Consider the following 21821-nt stretch of genomic DNA (forward strand, 5'->3'; position numbering starts at 1 on the left):
TTTGCTACTTGGCTATAATGGCAGGGGAGGGCACTTTTAGGGTTCATACCAACTTTGGTCGTGGCGTTGGTCATGGGCATGATGTCACACTGGGGAGGGGCCAGCAGATTGCTTCACTGTGTTTTGGCAGAGGTAGGTCCATGTCCCCCGGTGCTCTCAACTACGCACCTGATCAGTCCATTTTTGACCCGTCATTAGCTCCCACAGCTAGCTCCACGCCACTTACCCAGTCTGCCCCTGAGCCTACACAAGTCGTCCCCGTTGAGGCCCTTGGTACCTTAATCACAGATTTAGCCAAGAAAATAGGAGACACTATTTCAGCCAACCTTAGCACTATGCAGCAGCCCAATGCAGATCAGGTCCAGTCTTCCACGAGTCAGTTGTCCAGTGATGCTAGTTTGTCGCAGCTCAAGGTCCTTGTGCAGTCTGACGTCAAAGCACCACCTTACTTCAGAGGTGATCACACTGATTTGTTCTCTGTTCATGAATGGGAGGATATGATGAACTGTTACCTGAAAAGAGTGAAATGTGACACACCTGCTGAAATGTGTGATCTGATAATGTCGAGACTAACAGGTAGAGCCAGAGATGTGGTTAAAGTGTCCCTTCGCAGTTGTAGTGGACTGAGTGCATCTGACCTGCCTTTAGCTGTGTTTGACATATTAAAGCGTAACTTCAGCGAACTGTCATATTCTAACCTGCCCATGAGAGATTTCTACAGCACTATTCCTCGTGTCAGTGAGAGTGCTATGGATTACTGGATCCGCCTTAACAAATCCATTGATGCCGCTGATGAGTGCCTTCGTAGAAGAGGTAAGTCTGTTGAGGACCCCAGCACAGAGGTAGTCATGATGTTTATCAACCATTGCCCCGATCCAGGTCTTGCCATGTCTTTTCAACTGAAGGCTCCAGAGCAATGGACTGCAGCCGAGGTTCAGGAGCGTCTGGACAGCCATACAAGACGTGTGAGGACGGCAGCAGCCCAGACTCATCATGCAGTGGGTTTGTCAGCTTACAATCAGAGTCCAGTCACTGAGTCTTTTAACCCTCCCAGCTCCGGGTTGTCTCAGGGTGAGTCATCAGCATGTCAGTCAGGGCTCACACCTACATCTTTGCCTCCTCCACTCTTGGTCTGTAGTCATCTTGGGTCGGGCGAAATGGTGAATCCGCACAAACCCGCTTCTTTGAACCCATTATGTGCAAGTGCCTCTGGCCCGCCCCCTGCTGCCGCTGTTCAGCCAGCTGCAGAGTCTGGCGTCCAGCAGGTCGTGGCCATGTTTGACAAAGTTCTGTCTCTGTGTAATGCTTCTCTTGCTACTAGCCAGAGGGTTGCCAACTTTCAGCCAGTCAGCTATCAGCCCGCCCAGAGGCAGTTCAATCATCACCGTAATCAGCAGCGCTCAGGACCGTCTTCATGCAGAGCTTGCAGTTCAAGCGACCATTCAACCCAAGCTCACTGCAGAAAGTGCAGATTGTGCTACCATTGCTTTCTCCCTGGCCATATTAGACAGATGTGTCCACAGCTCTCCGGCTCCACAGCTGCAATGCCTCCTTCTCCTTCCCCGGCTGATTTAAACTAGGGCGCCTGTGTGTTGAGAGGGGTAGCATGGGCATTGCTGGTGAAACCCTCGCTGTTGATAGGGATGTGCAGTCAGTTTCCGTGAATTGCTGTAGTAATCTTCCCAGTGACAATACAGTGATTGTTGTTGGTTCTCACAGAGTTGAAGTGGCTAGTGATTTGTTCTATGTTCCGGTTTCCGTTGGGGGTCAGACCACTTTGAAAGGTATGCTTGATTCTGGGAGTATGTCGTGCACGCTCAGTGCGGAGGGGGAGTCCAAGCTTAAAGCTGCGGGTGTTCTCTTGAGTCCTCTGTCTGTTCCTGAGAAAGTGGTCCTTGTTGGTTGTGGTGGTCTCACAACACAACCCAGTTGCATTTATGAGTTGGCTGTTGAGATTTTCAGTTCAAAATTCATTGTGCCTATTTTTCTTGTTCCAGGTCAGAGAGACGACCTCATCATTGGAAGTAATATCATCAGACCATTAATACAGGGGCTGAGATCAGATGAGAAATACTGGGAGCTCATTCGTTCCAGGAACTCTGACCCTGAATGTGAACAGTTCTTGCAGTTACTCAGCTGTATTACCCGCTGGTCAGGTCCTGAACTACCTGAGAAAGTTGGCACTGTTAAGCTGCGGCAGGCTGTCACTCTTGCTCCCCAGCAGGAGTATTTGGTGTGGGGTAAATTGCCTGGTAATGCTCCTGTTTCACCGGGGAGCGCTGTCATAGTGGAGCCCACGTCTTCACGTTCTGCTCCAAAGGACATCATTGTTGGTCGGGTTGTAGCACCTATGTGGGGCGACCGTTGGGTCCCTATGAAAATTCTTAATCCTACTATGAGCCCTGTCACACTGCGCAGGAATGCAAAGGTGGCAGATGTTTTTCCATGTGTTGCAGTGGAGGATCTTCCTATCTCCCAGGGTGTGAGTAGGCCTCAGTCTGGTCAGGTTCATGACTGTGCTTCCGCTTCAGACACTGCTTCTCCTCCCTCTGAGCAACTTAAAGCCTGTGGTTTGGCTGACATTGATCTTGAGGGCTGTGATGTGTCAAATGAATGGAAAGAAAGGCTGGCTGATCTTGTGCTTACTTACCAGGATGTGTTCTCCAAGGACAAGCTGGATTGTGGGGAGGCAAAGGATTTTGTCCATCGTATCCATCTTACTGATGATCGCCCTTTCCGGCTGCCTTATCGCCGTCTTCCTCCAGCACATTATCACAAACTGAGAGAGGCGCTGTCTGAGATGGAGATGAAAGGCATCATCAGTAAGTCTGTTAGTGAATATGCCTCACCACTGGTCCTGGTCTGGAAGAAGTCTGGGGATTTGAGGATCTGTACTGATTTCCGTTGGCTCAATGCCAAGACTGTCAAAGACGCACACCCGCTGCCCCACCAGGCTGATTGTCTTGCTGCTCTTGGGGGGAACGCCTTTTTCAGCACCATGGATCTTACATCGGGGTTTTACAACATCCCCCTCCATGAGTCTGACAGACGGTTCACAGCCTTTACAACACCCATGGGCCTTTATGAGTATAACCGGCTTCCCCAGGGCCTATGTAACAGTCCGGCAACCTTTATGCGGATGATGATCAGTGTCTTCGGTGATCTGAACTTTTCCAGCCTCCTTTGTTATTTGGATGACCTGCTTGTTTTTGCTCCTTCTGAGGAAGAGGCCCTGAAACGTCTTGACACCGTCTTTTCACGTCTCAGGGCTAACAACCTGAAGCTAGCACAGAAGAAGTGTCATTTTCTCAGGAAGTCCGTGAGGTTTCTTGGTCATGTGGTTGACAACAGTGGTGTTTCGGTTGACCAAGAGAAAGTGAAAGTGATCTCTGCTTTTCGGAAAGAAGATCTCATGAAGGACGATGGTTGCACTCCATCTCAGCGGAAAGTCAAGTCTTTTCTTGGCATGGTGCTTTATTACCAACACTTCATTCCTGGCTGCTCTTCCATCGCTAAGCCACTTTACGCTCTTACTGCTGGTCAGAAGAGAAAAACTAAAGGCTCCTTCGGCCGACGTAGAGCTGGAACTTTCCGTGAACTGACCTCAGAAGACTGGACTCCTGCTTGTGAGGCCGCTTTTGAAGGTCTGAAAAACTCGCTCCTCAACAGTGTGGTACTGTCACACCCAGACTTTGATAGACCTTTCATCCTTTCCACCGATGCGTCTCTTGATGGTCTAGGGGCTGTACTTTCACAAGTGCCGGCTGGCGAGGAGAGAGCGAGACCCATTGCTTTTGCAAGCAAATCCCTCACTCGCAGTCAAGCTAATTATCCAGCTCACAGGCTGGAATTCTTAGCTCTGAAATGGGCTGTGTGCGAAAAGTTCAGTCATTGGCTCAAGGGTCATAAGTTCACTGTGTGGTCAGACAACAATCCACTCACATATATACTGACCAAACCAAAGCTTGATGCCTGTGAGCAGCGTTGGGTCTCTAAGCTGGCTCCATATTCCTTTGAAATCAAGCACATTCCTGGTCGCTTGAATGTAGTAGCGGATGCACTCAGCAGGGATCCTTTTGTGAGGCCTTTAAAGGAGAGGCTGTTGTGTGAACCTTACTCTGGGCTACTTGGTCAGGCTGAGGATGTCGACTGCGGCTGTGTGCAGGACACCTTCCGTCTTACCTGTCAACCTCTGTCCTTGGATAATTCTTCTCCTTCAGCTGCCTTTAATGGTTCTCTGTCTGAGGACGACGTCTCTTCTATCCTCTCCTCTTTGGATGACTGGGACTCTGCCCCTAGACAGCGAGCAGCCTCCCTTGCCGATCATCTGACCACTTTAACACCTTCAGGTCAGGATGTGCTTCCTTCTTTATCTCTCAGTGACCTTCAGTCTCATCAGCAGCGAGATTCAGTCATTTCCAGGGTTATTTACTATGTTGAGCGGAAGCGTAGGCCCTCCAGACGTGAACGCTACAATGAAAGTCAACTCACCATCAGACTCCTCAAACAATGGGAAAAACTGACACTCTTGAATGGCATCCTTTACAGGGTCACAAAGAACCCGTTGTCCAAGCATAAGCGGTTTCAGTTTGTTGTGCCCGATTCGTTGAAAGCTGACGCCCTGTGTGGTGTTCATGACCATGCTGGTCACCAGGGTCAGCCCCGCACACTTTCGTTGGCTCGCCAACGCTTTTTTCTGGTATGATATGGAGAGATACGTGCGCGATTATGTGAGGTGTTGTCACAGGTGTGTTCTCAGCAAAACCCCTGAGCCGTCTGCTAGAGCCCCGCTGGAGAGCATTAAGACCACTGCTCCTTTGGAACTTGTATGTGTGGACTTTTGGTCAGCTGAGGGTAGTGATAACAAGTCTGTTGATGTTCTGGTGATCACTGATCATTTTACGAAGCTTGCACATGCGTTCCCCTGTCAGGATCAGACTGCCAAGAGAGTGGCAAAGAAACTGTGGGACAACTTTTTCTGTGTCTATGGCTTTCCTCAGCGCTTGCATTCTGACCAGGGAGCGAATTTTGAAAGTGAGCTGATTGCTGAACTCTTGAAGCTGTCAGGGGTTGAAAAGTCACATACATCACCATATCATCCAATGGGAAACGGTTGCACTGAACGGTTTAACCGCACCTTAGGCAACATGCTGAGATCTCTTCCTCCTCGGTCCAAACAGAAATGGCCGCAGATGATTCAGTCCATGACGTTTGTTTACAACTGCACTGTTCATGAGACCACAGGGTTTGCACCTTTCTATTTGATGTTTGGAAGGGTCCCCAGGCTGCCAGTCGACCTCATGTTTAAGAATGTGTTCCGTGACGTGACTGTGTGTGACTATGATGTGTATGTGAAGTCTCTTTTAGAAGATCTGCACTGTGCCATGGCTTTTGCTCAGGAAAACTGCACAGCTGAGCAGAAACATCAGTGTGATCAGTACAACAAACGGGTCAAAGGTCAGTCTCTGTCTGTCGGGGATCGGGTGCTGCTGGCGAACAAAGGTGTCACTGGGAAGCGCAAGCTTTCTGATAAGTGGAAGCCGTCCGTCTGTACTGTGGTTGCTGCAAAACCTGCTTTGCATATTTACCGTATCAGAGATCAAGACGGATGTGAGCGCGTTGTCCATCGAAATTTACTGCTCCAGGTCAACTTTTTGCCTTTGAATGACACTCATGACACTCATGATGATGTCGCTGTTCCACTGTCCACACCTGCCCGTAGTGTAGCTGATGTCCCTTCCCAATCTGGTTGGCATGATACTGAAACGGCTGCGTTGGACACTGCAGCTGCAGCAGCTGAACCGTCCCTGGCTGGTTCCCTCTTAAACGTAAGTGAATGGGAAAACGGCCGCACCGCTTCATGGGTGCACGAGCAGTCCTCTATTGACGACCCCCCTGCCCAGGACAGTCTGTTGGCCCCTCCCCCTCTGGCCTCCCTGGCCCCAGCCGCTCCCACTGGTGTCATAGACCCCCCACCTGCTAGTGTCCTAGACCAACCTCAAGTTTTTTCTGCTCCCCTGCCATGTCCACCTCCTGCCAGTTCAGGTTCTTTTCTGAGACGTAATGTAGAAGATGGACTCACCTCACGGTTTGGCAGAGTAATCAGACCTGTGTGTCGTCTCATTGAGTCCATGACACAGCTTGAGACCTTGTTAGGATTTGAGCAAAATTCTAATGCTGTTATTAATGTGTGATATGTGAGGTTCATTAACATATGTGAGGTTAATTTGTACAAAAGTCATATATATTGTACTCTTTATTCTTGGTCTCTCTTTATATTGATGTGATTACCACCAATTTGATAACCTTTTATTTTTTTTTATGGTCTTGGAAACACATTTTTGGCCTGTTTGTGTGGTGTATAATGCACTTCATTTTGTCTGTGGAGTAATTTGAGCTTTTGCTAGGCGCCGAGCGCACCTCTTATTCTCCTATCCTTTCCATGGGAAGCTTATGTTGCTGAGTGTATGTTTAGATATATATATATTTAGGCCTGTTTTTGTATGTGTTATTTTTGATATGCTACTAAGAATTTTATATAATTCTAGGGGGGTGAGTGTAACAGGGTTAATATTAAATATAATTATATAAAATTGTAGTTGATTTGTTTAATATATTTTTATCTGTTTTTTTATTCATTCATTTTTTATTATTTTTGTTTTATTTATTACCTGACGTTTTATTTTATTTATTTGTATTTTGTATTATTTTCTTTTGGGGCCCCCTGCCCCTGCATTCCTCCCTGGGCGGCCCCACCCCCATATATAAATGTAACCGTTGGTTTTGTTTTGGTCACTTCTCGTCTGGTCAGTTTGTTGAAGGTGAGTTTTCTTTCTTTTCTGTGTCTGTTGGTGTTTTTATTTTGTCTCTTTTTTTATGTTTTTCCAATTTATATATACATTTGTCATGTTTCCTTTATAGGGGTTGGGGAAACGGAGCTGATTGTGTTTTGTTTTTATTTCTTTCAACTGGTCAGGTATGTTTACTTTTTTTAACGGGTCACTTCTCGTCTGGTCAGTTTGTTGAGAGGGGTTGGGGAGACGGAGCTGATTGTGTTTTGTTTTTATTTCTTTCAACTGGTCAGGAATAAAAGAAATAACCTCTAGGAGGACTGTGATTCTTTGAACAACAACGCAGAGTGATCCACGAACCGGTTACATATGGAAGACCATTTCTGCCTGTGAAAAGAGAAAAAATGTTCCCATGGTATTCAGGGGACATTCTGACCCTCGTAATTTTTGACGTTTTTACCTCAAATTTAAAATTTCATAATTTGGACATTTTCTCATCAATTTGACTTTTTTTTTTACCTCAAATTTTAAATTTCATAATTTGGACATTTTCTCATCAATTTGACTTTTTTTTTTTTTACCTCAAATTTAAAATTTCATAATTTGGACATTTTCTCATCAATTTGACTTTTTTTTTTTTACCTCAAATTTTAAATTTCACAATTTGGACATTTTCTCATCAATTTGATTTTTTACCTCAAATTTAAAATTTCATAATTTGGACATTTTCTCATCAATTTGACTTTTTTTTTTTTAACCTTTAATTTAAAATTTCATAATTTGGACATTTTCTCATCAATTTGACTTTTTTTTTTTTACCTCAAATTTGGCTCTGGGGAGGGGGGTCTTTTCTCTTTGACTGGCAGAAATGGTCTGCTGTGTTCCTGCTCATTTAACAGAAAATAGCATTTGCAAATGCAACAAAAAATAGACAACAAAATATGAACATGACTTGAATACCAGACAATTTTAACATGAGTCCGGTGCTAGACAAGTAATCCAAACACAATCTCACATGGTTTTCCGCAGGAGTCGGTTTCTGAAACCATGCACAAGTGAGGAACACTGTCCTCCACCGATGTTCATCAGGACTTTCTGAATGACTTCGAATGTGTACCTTAGTTCCTTTGGATAGTCTATGTTTAGAGAAAAAAGCAGACCCATCAGCAAGGCAATGGCACGTGGGATGTCCTTCAGTTCAGACAGGATCACTGCTTCCTCAAGGACCACAGCGGTGTCAATGATTTCTTCTCCGTCCTTCACCATCACAACACCGACTTTCATCCCCTTTGTGAACGTGTCCTCTTCATCTGTGGCCTACAACACAAGATTTCAAATAAAGCAAAAATATCTTACCATCTTTAAATGTTCTATCATGTATATATGTTGGCATCTAAGACAGGATTACCATTTCAGACATGTCGATACCAATCATTAGCTGACTAAAGGGCCACAGAACAAAAAGAAAAAAAAATCAATTTTGTGATTTGTGTCAAATGTGAATCAGTTTTATCTATGCTGAACAGATCTTTTCAACCATTTTTGTGAAGTGGTGTGCATATTTTTGTCTAATACCTACAGAAAGCACATTACATACATTTTTATAGGCATCACTATGCAGGCCCTACAAGTCATTGTAACTTAATTTATTCTTGACCACTGCAAGAAAGTTAAACAATATTTACCTTGACAGTCTTAAAAAAAAACGGACGGATCCTTCTTGAGAAAGTGAGGAAGGCCCAGCAGAAGAACTGTCCTCTTGCGGTGTGTGGAGCTCTGTTAAAAAAGAAAGAAACAGTACTCAACAACTGGTATTTGGTATCAGCTTGTAAACAATTATTTAAGACCTCTCAAGTTAAAATAAGACATTAAGACTTTTTGCCAGCCACCTCAACATTAATAGATAGGACAAGTACAAATCAAATGAATCCTCCCCACCCCAATTTGTTTTTTTAATTAGCTACTTGATGCAACAAAAAGCAGGTTTTAATGTCATGACTGACAGCTCAACTGCTCATGACTGAGTCTACCAGCTGTATGGGCAGAAACTTTACACATTTGTATCTGTACTGTATATGATCCTTCCTGACCTGCAGTACATCACAAATATGGTGTGAAAGATGCTAACAACAAATAGACATGGATGAGGAAAATATAATTTAACACTTACATCATCATTGAGACGTCTCATCAAGCTGTTCAGGCCCACTATGCCACTTTTTGCTTTGTACAGCTCAAGGAATCTTGCCAGATACTGGTCCAGGCCAGCAGATCAACAGATATAAGGCGAGCAAATTCTTCTTCAATCTGTGGATAAAAAACAAAACAAAAAACAGTCAAGAGTATGCTTTTAATTAATACTCAAACTGGACACTTTGGGGGGGTATGCTAACTAGCATCTACTGTCAATATCGTCCGGCTGCGGACACAAATGGGCGTTACTGTCGCCCCGTTGTCGAGGCCAGGAACGCCCCCTTCGCAGCCAGGAACGCCCCCCCCCTCTCCCCTTCTTCTTCGTCTACCCGCGCTTGTCAACATCCGGGGGTTAATAGCTGGGTTAACATAGCCACATCCGCTAGTCAGTTTATACGACAGGTAGCGTAGAGCTACCATTAGTAAGCTAAGCAAGATAAAGAACGTTAATTTTAATTTAATCTTTCGTTTGATTTACATAGTCAGTTTGATTACGATCGAGATTTTTTTTTAACTTGATTTAACCTAATGGATTAAATTGACCAAATCTGTTCCCTTCGTCTTGACTAGGCTACTCGTTCTGTCCTCTTTTGATCCTCCTCCATGTTTTTCTTTCCTTTCCTTCATCCTTCCTTTTGACCCATCTGTTCAACTATCTTACCTCCATTTACCTTCCTTTCCTCCCAGGTTGGCATTTCAGTCTTTCCAGCTCACATTCGTTACAACAGTAACAGCTGTACAGTATAAGTAACTTACTGAAAATAAAGTTGTTTTAAAACAGTATTTCATTTCAAGAGTTTATTTCTCCACGTTTTGAAAACACAACATCATTTATTTCATTCAAAAGTATTTTTTGACAGTATTCCAAGAGTTCATATTTTTTCATTCATCAATAATCACACCCATTAACAAACTGAAGTGTTCTGAAAGCTCTGAATTTGCTGTTCATATCATTTACATGGAGCTGGTAAGCTCGCTGCTGAAAGGTCACCACAGTGCAGTGAGGACTGCAAGTGAATGCTGCATTGTGGTGCAGTCAGAAAGACGGCTGTTGATAACAAACCAAATGTCATTTTAGTCACATAAGTCGAGAGAAAGACGGTAAAACGTGGGTCAGGTCAATAATACGACATACAACATATTGTCACGCCGCTAACGGCTTTTTAATTTATTTTTTTTAAATGAGCGGCTGACTAGCCGCTAACAGCTCTTTACCGGATAAATCCATGCTCATTACGTTAACGAACTTAGAGAAACCCGGTTATTCAGTATCCCTGTGTACATGATAAATACAGTGTGTAACGTGTGTATTTCATGTTTCCAACCAGAAGCGAAACTACTGGGAAATATGTAGGCCTAGGTCATAAAATTTACAAATTAAAAATGCTGCCATGTTATATAACTTCAAAAAGGGGGAAATTCAAAGCAGACTTATCGGTTCCTTGTATAACATGCATTTATTGATGTAAAAGTGGTGATTTCTGTACACACGTTAGGCTGCAGAGCCTCCAGACAGGGCTGCTGTGTCCATAACGCTGCACACATGAAGCTTCACTTTTCATTCAAATAAACTAATGCAACTGCCACAATAATATTTCATCAATGAAACCAGCATTTATCTCCTAAAAAGAGTTAAACCAGCCGGTGGTTTACCTCTAAAAACCTACGGATAAGTTCATTAACAGTCGTTTTCCCCCGCGAGGTGACGGAGTAGTCTGGCCGGTCGAGCACGTCAGGAGACGGGGTTGCTGCCTCTGTGATGTCCCGGTCACAGCTCATATTTATCCAATATTTATTTTATCCAAACGACGGCTGTTTAGAAGTTAACCTCGAAGCGAAGCTCCAGGTCCGAGCAGTGACCGCGGCATCACAGAGGCAGCAGCCCGGCTCCTGACGTGCTCCGCCGGCCAGCCTGCAATCGTCACCCCGGGGAGAAAACGACTGCTAATTAACTTACCCGATGGCTTTTAAAGGTTTACCACCGGCTGCTTAAACTTCTTTTAGGGAATAAATGTTGGTCTCTTTGATGAAATCTAACAACTGTGGCAGTAGCAGAAGTTTGTTTGAATAAAAAACCATGGTTGGACAGTAGCAGTGCTGCCTTGGGGTCAGTCTACGCACAGAAAACACCACATTTACATAAATAAATAAATACTTTAAAACGAGCCAGGCCTGTCTCAGAGCTGGCAAGACTCTCCGGTGGCATATTGAACGATTAAATGCCGTTAACGGGACGAGAGAGCAGTCAAAACGGCAGCTCCAAGCTAGCTACAGCGAGGGTAGGTTCATTTCCTGTTTACAAAGTAAAAGCACCTAAGCGATAAAAGGCAACGGGTATTTTATTTTGTGAAAATAACCGGAAGTGCGTTGCTCACTACGGCTAGCTTTACTAGCGCCAGAGAACGCCGACTTCGTCGGAACAAATTTGTAAACAGCGGGTATTTTGTCAGATTTTCAACACAGTGGGGATCTAAACGACCACTTTCTCGCCTGAAAATGTTTCAAATGTTGCTAAAGTTATATATTTACAGAGTTTAGCAGCAGCTAGCCGCTCGCTAGAATGCTACTTCAACCGGAAGTACGTCACATGAAAGGCTACCAGCCAGGAACGCCCATAGGCGTTCCAGTGTCATGACGGGAACGCCCCTGTCCGCAGCCAGACCCTTCTCTCTACTGTAGCTACTACACTGACTATGAATAAATACCTCACACAAACCTGCTTCAAATAATCAAAACTATCTCTGTAAACTTAAACTCAGTTTGGAGACGCAGAGACAAGCACCACCAACAAAAGGTCCATCATAAAAACAAAAACACCAGACAGCCTTTTCTGATGGGAGATCCCCCGATACTGTATGCAATACAATGACTAGGATAAATATTTCTTAGAATCAGACTTTGATTAATTCATTAATTCAATTAATTAATTGATTCAGCACAGGCATGCGGCCTCTGGTGCTATTAGCACTGCTAACGTTAGCCACGGTTTACAAACAATGTGATTAAGACTAACTTTGCAGCTGAGTCGACATTTACACAGTTTTCCCACTGTGTCTGTGCAGAGTACCGACCCACCGACCCACCGACCCACACAACAGCCTAGACGCCCCCTTCTAGCACTGCTAACTTTGCGAACTTAGCTACACTTTTTTCTTTTTCTACACATTTGTATTGGACACATTCGTTTTTTTCCCGCTGCACGCACACACGTACCCCCCCCCCCCCCACACACACACACACAGCCGTTGATTTAATTACGGCAACTGAATAAATACCGAGCAAACTCAGCAAACGCCAAAAACATAATTATCCTCACACTTATCAAACCGAAAAATACAACAGTAACTTAAACCTGTTGAATTCAAGTTTCTCCCATGCACTTATCAAAGACTAAGTTAGCTCAAAGTTAGCTTTAAGAGCATATCACCTTGTTAAACCACATAACTCGACAGAAAAACAAAAGAAAACTCACCAAATACTTGTCGACTCGTTTTTTCCCCCACTGCTCTGTCTGTGTCGTCGGGATAAATCCTGAATTCAGCCAGTGAAAGTTTTACCTCCGAAGAAACATGCGGTGGACAATGCCCTCCAACTTGCGTCCAAAATGGAGGAAGGGTGGAATGGAGCACATGTTCACCTGCCCGCAGCTGCATTCCCACAATGCATTTCAAGAAAAGCGTGATGACGCAGGCGTTTTTATCCCCAAAGTCAAGTTGACTTACATTTCTAATTCAGTTGGGCCTGGATTTTCAAATTAGCATTTATTTTGTAGTTGAGACGTTTTTAACTAATAATTTCATGTTATTATAACAACCTCATTAATCATGTGTTCTAATGACATAGAATAATATGTTAAGATAACAAATAGACAAAATCACAATTTACAGTGTACGTTTTCTCCCATTTCTCTGCCAGTAAAACAGATAGTTAAAAAACACTGGCACATTTTATCCAGTGATCCTGTGGTGGGTCAAGAGTTTGCTAACCATCCGGTTTTTGCCACAAAACGATCACATAACTTAAGTGACAAACTCGTTAAAACAGATCTTTATGTTAAACCTAGTCATTTCTTGAGTTCCCCCACCCCGGGCAATTTTCCCTGTTTGAATTGTATAAGCTGCAATGCGATCATTAAAGGGGACCATTTCTTACATCCCCACACGGGCAAAAAATTAAAAATCAGGGACAGAGTCACATGTCGGTCCACACATGTGGTTTACCTATTAAAATGCCCCTGTGGTCTATATTATGTTGGTAAAACAAAAAGAGAACTGAGGATTAGAATATCAGAACATAAAAGCAACATAAGAAATGGGGATGAAAAATCTCTGGTTGCCAGACATTTTAATCAGGCCGGCCACGGTGTTTGCAGCCTACGGTTTATGGGGATAGAGACAGTTAGACCATCCCCGAGAGGAGGGGACAGAGAGAAGAAACTTCTACAGAGAGAAGCTTACTGGATACATCACTTACAGACTGAATTTCCCAGAGGCTTAAATGAAGAGCTGTCTTTGTCCTGTTTCTTATGAATGTTGTGTAGATTTTTCTAGGTATTTATGAATTTTGTGAATATTGTAACTAATTATGTGGATGTTCTATGACCAGCGAACAGGTCTGCGTACACACATTGAGCATTGTTTGTATGTGGTTTTGTTTGTCTGCATGCAGGTGTTGAACAATGCGAGTATGCAGCTTCATCTGCCTGATTTTGAGTGTCAGATAGTTTTTCATGGGTCACCACTAAGGATCCCTGTTTAGAGGACTCTGGTGGATTTACATGTATTTCCCATTTTTTTCGTTTCTTTTTAATATTTGTATACCGTTTTTAACCTATTATTCTTATCTAAGTATTATTCCAAGATGTTTGACACTTAGTGTTTACTATGCGATGCATTAGATCTGACATATTTGATCTTGTATTGTTCACCACGTGATATTGATCCAATATGTGACTTTATGTAGTGTGGCCATCTCATTAAGTATGGTGTAGGTTTTCAAATACCTATTGGCCACTTGTAGCATAATCTTCTGTGTCATGTGATGATGATTATTTGTTGACTAAGTGTTTGATTGATTGATTATCGGCTGGTGTTTTCGAGGGAGGTCCGAGAGGTTATGTATATGGGTCACACCCATTCAGCAATCATACGCTGAAGAAAGCCAAGGGCTGAAACGCGTCCGTCAGGCACTGCTGTGCGTTAAATAAATATTTCAAGTTTACTTTGTGAGTGCTGCTATTTCAGTTTTTTCAGTGTTTGGATTTATGGAGAAACATCAACCAATATTGCATATCCATAATGATTATAATGGATAATTATAGTAAAGTAATAAAAATATTTTCAGATGTACCTAATCATTTTTTGGGTTGTCCATTCTTTCCCCCTCAGAAAATGAATCAGAAGAATAAAACTTTAAAACTACAGCAATATTCAGTCTTGAAGCCTCTTCTATGGTCACAGGTGCAAAACGGAGAGAGAGAGAAAAAAAACACACAAGGTGTATGAGAAATGCAGATGAGTTTTATGTGTGGTGACAGAGGAGGATGAAACATGAGGAAACATTATTTAAAAAATATCAGCAATTCACACACAAACCTAATGTCATTGAAACAATCACAAAGCAAAGATGATTACTGGACTATAATCAAGGGGGGCCAACCACAATTCCAACATCCCACCAGCCCAACATGATAGGCCTCTAATTGTCTAAATAGCAACACTTATTTTTCTATCAAATGTCCCATCATTCCGACCATTCTTGCTTCCTATGGTCGGAATGACGGTTTTTTTTTGTTTGGGGTTTTTTTTGAATATCCTGCCTTTCTGACCATGTCTTTAATAGCATATTTTTTCCCCTGGTTGGGTTTAGGCAATAAGAGTTGGTTAAGTTTAGTAAAAGAAAAAAAAAAAGACCAGGTAGAGGCCATACAGATAAATAGCGCAGTCCAGAAGTAGAGACGTCAGATAAGTAGGAGGGATCACGCATTAACGCATTTCCTAATATCTGAAAGGTGGGACGATGGCATGTCGGAATCGTGGTATGTCGGAATGGTGGGATATCGGAATGACAGCATGTAACCATAATTAAGAATCTGATGAGTCTCCTCACAAATGTTTGAACACTTGAAGCACAAAGTTCTGCTTTCAACACAAAAAATACACAGAAAGCAAAAAAATTGATTGATAAACTTTTATGACAAACTGAAAAAAGCCTGTTATATTGACCAACATCAATACTTACAATCTGACAGATCATCTTGACATCATCTCTACAGTGCAAAGAATTTAAAGATCTGAATTGTTAATTGCTTCATTTCTGTTGAATTGCTTTGCTCCAGTGGAACAAGGCCACAATTCTCTGCTTGATCTCTTTGATCTGCAGCCCATAGATCACAGCATTCAGAGCCGGAAGAACCACAACGCACTGAGTGGCCACCATCTTTCTTTGATTCGCAAGCTGAGGGAAACGGTGCAGGATTATAACAATAAAACTTGAACTCAGCAGTAGGACATACACAGCCAGGTGTGTGCCACAGGTCTGCAGCGCTTTCCTGTTCAGTGCCTTGTTTTTACTGCCCAGACAAACAGCAGCAATCTTCAGGTAGGTGAGCATGACACTGCCCATGGAGCAGCTAAGCAGCACTGCAGTGTAGCCGAGGCCGTAGATGTGGTTGATGAGGAGGCTCTCACAGGAGAGCTTGAACAAGGAGGCGTTGTCACAGAATGGGTGGGATATGACCGACCTGCAGCGGGACAGGCGGATGGTGAGGCCCAACAGGATCGACACCAGCACCAGGATGGTTCCCCAGGCAGCAAGAGAGAGGTTCACCACCATCCTTCTGGTCATGATGGTGTTGTAACGCAGTGGACTGCAGATGGCCACGTAGCGGTCAAAGGCCATGATCATCAGTACAGTGTGGGAAGCACCTACATACATGTGACTCAAGAAGGCCTGAGTCACACAGCTGTTGTAGTGGATGTACCGATGTTCCGAGTGGGTAGAAAGTAACAGATTTCCAAGCAAACTAGGGATAATTACTGTGGCTCCGATCAAATCATTTATATTCAGGTTGCAGAGGAGCAGGTACATTGGCTGTTGAAGGCTCCTGTTGCTGAGGATCAGGATCACCAGGCAGATGTTGGATGTTATGGCGAAGGTGTAGATGAGGAGGATAAGGATGAAGGTGGGAAAGAAGAACTGGGAAGAGACCTTTAACCCCTCTATGAGCAGCATGTCATTTCTGACAGTCTGGTTTCCTATATCTGTGTACAAGTGCATACATGCAAAAGATTAGGAAAAGATGCAGCTGCAAACATCTGTGAGCCAGTGAAAAAAATACATGTACAAAGACAAGAGTTATGGTTAGGGTTAGGGTTAGAGATGCATCCACCAGGTGTGACGGACCTACGCGACACTAAATACAATATAGTTCCTCTCAAACTGTATGACCCCAGTTATTTACATATGGTGAAATACAGGCATATGCTCCTGTAAGATTAAGAGCTCTACTCCACACATGCACTAAGTTTAGACATCAGAGTCAAATAAAAGAGACAAGTCAAGAACCACTTTACATAAGGACTTTCAACTTTTCCACATGATAAAAATCAATGATTTGATATAATGGGAGCAGACTTTAACCTGAGTACCGTGTGAAATGATCGGGTTAGGGGAAAATAAATAAAAATAAAGTATAGTTACACAGAACCAAGTCACATTAACTCAAACACATTTTCCACTTTCCAATGTTGTGTTAGTGTGTGTGTGTGTATATTGGCCAGAATAACCTTGTGCAACCCTATACCACCCTCCACCCTAGACATCAGCCAACAGCTCACACTTTTATTTGGTGGCCATGAGCTGCAGCGTCACACGCTGACAAGTTATCTGTTACTTGGTAACCACTGACTGAGCACCAACCATCCTCTCCATTTCCCCTGTCACGGTACTGGAGATCACAGAGCAACCCTAAAATAAGATGATAGCAGATGATACTCTGCTTAATGAAAATATCATGATGTTATTTAGCAATGATACAGTATATTGTATGTTAGGGGTGGAGCCGAACCCGAATACGGTATTCGGAAAGGCACAAATAACGTGTTTTTTACGAATACTTATTTCAAACAAATACTTTATAAAATATTTGTAATCGGGAACAAGAAAGGCAAGAAAAGGCAAGGCAAAGCAAGGAAATTGTATTTGTATAGCCCATTTTTACAAACAGTTTGTCTCAAAGGGCTTTACATGGCATCACAACAACATCCTCTGCCCTTAGACCCTCACATCGACTGAGGAAAAACTCCATAGAAAACCCCTTTAACAGGGAAAAATTGGAGAAACCTCAGGGTGAGCAACAGAGGAGGGATCATTAGCGCCGACATGGATTACAATTTTACTGTATTTAACTTTACGTTTACATGCCAGCAGCTTCAGATTAGCCTCAACGTCGCCTGCTCTGGCCCCTTTATGCTTGCTGGAGTCTCTACCTTCATGTTCCGTAAAACAGAGCTGCCAATGAGTAATGCCGGCTTCACAGCGGGGCTGCAAGCAACAGAGCCGGTATGTTGAGTTACGTTCTCAGTGGGTGTGTCGCTGCGTGGGGAAAAGCGGTTGGAGACGTGAAGGGGTTAGTGGGGCAACACGGGCTTATTGTGTCTATGTTTCCCGCGTGCTGTCACCCAGCGGCTAGTTCTCGGCTGCATGGGAGCTGGGGGGGAACTGCTAGCAGTGGCTAGGCTAAGTGGCTTCGCACCGGCTAAGCTGGACTGTGAAGCTACTGTATTATTTCTAACTATGTAGAAATAATACATGTTAGCGTAATTAGTGGACACCTGTTACTACCGCGGGGCGCTATGAGTAAGGTGGGAAGTTTATACATCAGACTGTTCAGGGCAGAGCCATCATCATGTCCAGCATGTTATTTTGTTTTTGTTTTTTTGTTACATTAAACTGTAATATAAGGTGGAGGCTTAAAAATAAGCCCATTGTGGCTTTTTGCCTCTCCCTGCACTGTCCTATTGTTACCTATCATGTTTTATGTTGTATTCTTTTAACTTTGTGCAAAAATAAAAACAAAAACAAACAAACAGCAAGTTAGAAGTGGCTCTGATCAAGTTATGTGGGCGTGAGAGCTGTTCGAAGTTGGATGGCGAGCTCTGAAACAGTCGCCAAAGTTCATCGAGGCCTAGCAGCCATGTCCTATGACCGACACACCTGCAGTAGGGCTGACCCAAAAAAATTGAAGCTTTGAAGCTTCGTTCGTTGCCATGGTAATCGATGATGAAGTACGTGATCGATTGTTTTGTTTTTTCTTCCTTTTTTCCTTTTTGACACCGGTTCTCATCGGCAATTGCTACATTAAAATGAGTAGGCTACTTGGCATCCTGGAAACCTGCCTGATTTTGGAGATATGCAGCGTTTGTTTGCCATTACTTTCATTATTTCCGCTACGCACAGAATGCACAGAATTCCAAGAACTAACCCTAACCCTAAAAAGAAAACACAAAATAACATGCTGGATGACAACCACGCTGATTACAGCTTGTGCTCTGCAGGTGTGTAGGTCAAAGGGCGTTGCTGCTATGGCTGCCGCCATTTCTGATGCCTCGCCATACATAGACGAGCTGCTCTATCTCCCACATACTTCATCCGAACTGATCCAAAATGTATTTACATGATCAGAGGCTCGCCCTCTACGCCTCCATTTGATCGTACGCAAGCTTGTGTAACGGATGTGCACTCACTCACCCATAAAGGACGTGCTAACCAGACTGCCAATCGCTCATTGAGCTGTTGGCAAAATGGTTAGCATCGTCGAATTCAGGGTTCGAACCCCACCTAGGGCAGGCCGTGGACTGCCCCTTAATGCGCCTGCCTGCGTCTGGTTGCACACGAGGGGTTTGAACAGCGTGCCGGGGAGAGCGGGGACTGGGGGGGTTGTGGGAGCGTGAGGCCGGGGTGCGTGGTGCAAGGGCCCGTCACAGCCTCTTGCGGCTTTAATTTGTTTTTATTCTGTATGTTCAACATCCTGGTGGACGGGTGGTGGTGGGGTTCATAATGTTCACAGTGATATTTTATAAGTTGTTGGTTTAACCAAAGATGAGGTAATGCCTGTTACTGTATGTTATTTTCTTTTCAATAACATTCTTTGTTACATGTTCATTGCTGGATTTATGGAGAAACATCAACCAATATTGCATATCCATAATGATTATAATGGATAATTAAAGAATACTTACACTATAACATAAATTATAAGTGTAACATTTAAAAAAAAAAAGGATTTTTATGACTATTTTGAATTTTACTCGAATAGAAATACAAATATAAATACCCCCCCCTCAACAAATACAAATATAGATACAAATACCGGCTGCTTTGCACACCCCTAGACCGTTGATACATAGCATTATCATCACCACCACCTTCATCATCATCATCATGGGTGTTTGCTGCAGATCAATGCATGAGAGAGAGACATAGCAAGTGAAAGGTTTTATAAATAAATGTAAGTTTGTAAGTCACCTCATACTTTAATGAGTTTACATGTGGTGGAAACACACACACACACACACACACACCCTTCTATCTTTGTCAGGACACTTGTTGACCAAGTGGATTCCCAGGCCCATAATACTGAACATGAAAACTAACTGGCTGCATCTAAAACCACACATTAAACCTAAAATGCCTTTAAAAGTGAAGATCCCCAAATGTCCCTGCATTTTAGGAAGGTTTATATGTTGCATCAACAAGTACACACACGCACATAACCATTTCGTGTTGTTGAACAATAAACCACTGTTTGTGACACCCAGAGGGACCAGTAATAAAAATAGTTTCAGATGTACCTAATCATTTTTTTGAGTTGTCCATTCTTTCCCCCTCAGAAAATGAATCAGAAGAATAAAACTTTAAAACTACAGCAATATTCAGTCTTGAAGCCTCCTCTATGGTCACAGGTGCAAAACAGAGAGAGAGAGAGAAAAAAACACACAAGGTGTATGAGAAATGCAGATGAGTTTTATGTGTGGTGACAGAGGAGGATGAAACATGAGGAAACATTATTTAAAAAATATCAGCAATTCACACACAAACCTAATGTCATTGAAACAATCACAAAGCAAAGATGATTACTGGACTATAATCAAGGGGGGCCAACCACAATTCCAACACAGTACTATGTGCTGGCACTATGCTGTGCCGAAAGCAAATTCTGCCGACTTGTTGTGCAGTCCTTAATAAATAAATTGATTGATTGAATTGAACATCCCACCAGCCCAACATGATAGGCCTCTAATTGTCTAAATAGCAACACTTATTTTTCTATAAAATGTCCCATCATTCCGACCATTCTTGCTTTTGCTTATTTTTTTTTTATTTTTTTTTGAATATCCTGCCTTTCTGACCATGTCTTTAATAGCATATTTTTTCCCCTGGTTGGGTTTAGGTAATAGGAGTTGGTTAAGTTTAGTAAAAAAAAAAAAAAGACCAGGTAGAGGCCATACCGATAAATAGCGCAGTCCAGAAGTAGAGACGTCAGACGCATTTCCTAATATCTGAAAGGTGGGACGATGGCATGTCGGAATCGTGGTATGTCGGAATGGTGGGATATCGGAATGACAGCATGTAACCATAATTAAGAATCTGATGAGTCTCCTCACAAATGTTTGAACACTTGAAGCACAAAGTTCTGCTTTCAACACAAAAAGATACACAGAAAGCAAAAAAAATGATTGATAAACTTTTATGACAAACTGAAAAAAGCCTGTTATATTGACCGATATCAATACTTACAATCTGACAGATCATCTTGACATCATCTCTACAGTGCAAAGGATTTAAAGATCTGAATTGTTAATTGCTTCATTTCTGTTGATTTGCTCTGCTCCAGTGGAACAAGGCAACAATTCTCTGCTTGATCTCTTTGATCTGCAGCCCATAGATCACAGCATTCAGAGCCGGAAGAACCACAACGCACTGAGTGGCCACCATCTTTCTTTGATTCGCAAGCTGAGGGAAACGGTGCAGGATAATAACAATAAAACTTGAACTCAGCAGTAGGACATACACAGCCAGGTGTGTGGCACAGGTCTGCAGCGCTTTCCTGTTCAGTGCCTTGTTTTTACTGCCCAGACACACAGCAGCAATCTTCAGGTAGGTGAGCATGACACTGCCCATGGAGCAGCTAAGCAGCACTGCAGTGTAGCCGAGGCCGTAGATGTGGTTGATGAGGACGCTCTCACAGGAGAGCTTGAACAACGAGGCATTGTCACAGTATGGGTGGGATATGACCGACCTGCAGCGTGACAGGCGGATGGTGAGGCCCAATAGGATCGACACCAGCACCAGGATGGTTCCCCAGGCAGCAAGAGAGAGGTTCACCACCATCCTTTTGGTCATGATGGTATTGTAACGCAGTGGACTGTAGATGGCCATGTAGCGGTCAAAGGCCATGATCATCAGTACAGTGTGGGAAGCACCTGCATACATGTGCATCCCAAAGGCCTGAGTCACACAGCTGATGTAGTGGATGTACCGATGTTCAGAGTGGGTAGAAAGTAACAGATCTCCGAGCAAACTAGGGATAATTACTGTGGCTCCGATCAAATCATTTATATTCAGGTTGCAGAGGAGCAGGTACATTGGCTGGTGGAGACTCCTGTTGCTGAGGATCAGGACCAACAGGCAGATGTTGGATGTTATGGCGAAGGTGTAGATGAGGAGGATAAGGATGAAGGTGGGAAAGAAGAACTGGGAAGAGACCTTTAACCCCTCTATGAGCAGCATGTCATCTCTGACAGTCTGGTTTCCTATATCTGTGTACAACTGCAT

General features: G+C 43.3%; 2 protein-coding genes and 1 long non-coding RNA gene across 3 annotated transcripts; all 3 read right to left on the reverse strand.

Annotated features, from left to right (window-relative positions):
- Positions 1-7517: 7517 nt before the first annotated feature.
- LOC146975066 (uncharacterized) lies at positions 7518-12763 on the reverse strand. The gene is made up of 3 exons (XR_015037577.1): positions 12457-12763; positions 8477-9098; positions 7518-8108 (listed from the first exon to the last, which is right to left on the reverse strand). It is a non-coding gene; the product is annotated as an uncharacterized LOC146975066 (long non-coding RNA).
- A 2530-nt stretch (positions 12764-15293) lies between these two features.
- Positions 15294-16262, reverse strand: LOC146975067 (olfactory receptor 52Z1P-like). The gene has a single exon (XM_085796924.1). The coding sequence runs from the start codon at positions 16260-16262 to the stop codon at positions 15294-15296; it is 969 nt and encodes a 322-aa protein (XP_085653050.1).
- A 4590-nt stretch (positions 16263-20852) lies between these two features.
- LOC146975068 (olfactory receptor 52Z1P-like) lies at positions 20853-21821 on the reverse strand. The gene has a single exon (XM_085796925.1). The coding sequence runs from the start codon at positions 21819-21821 to the stop codon at positions 20853-20855; it is 969 nt and encodes a 322-aa protein (XP_085653051.1).

Source organism: Trachurus japonicus, chromosome 14 (assembly GCF_045865225.1).
Source record: "Trachurus japonicus isolate A0001 chromosome 14, Traja_1.0".
Lineage (NCBI taxonomy): Eukaryota > Metazoa > Chordata > Actinopteri > Carangiformes > Carangidae > Trachurus > Trachurus japonicus.

Bases quoted from the DNA above. Each gene is read 5' to 3' on its own strand.
- LOC146975067 (XM_085796924.1), bottom strand. From the start codon at position 16,262: ATGCACTTGTACACAGATATAGGAAACCAGACTGTCAGAAATGACATG.
- LOC146975068 (XM_085796925.1), bottom strand. From the start codon at position 21,821: ATGCAGTTGTACACAGATATAGGAAACCAGACTGTCAGAGATGACATG.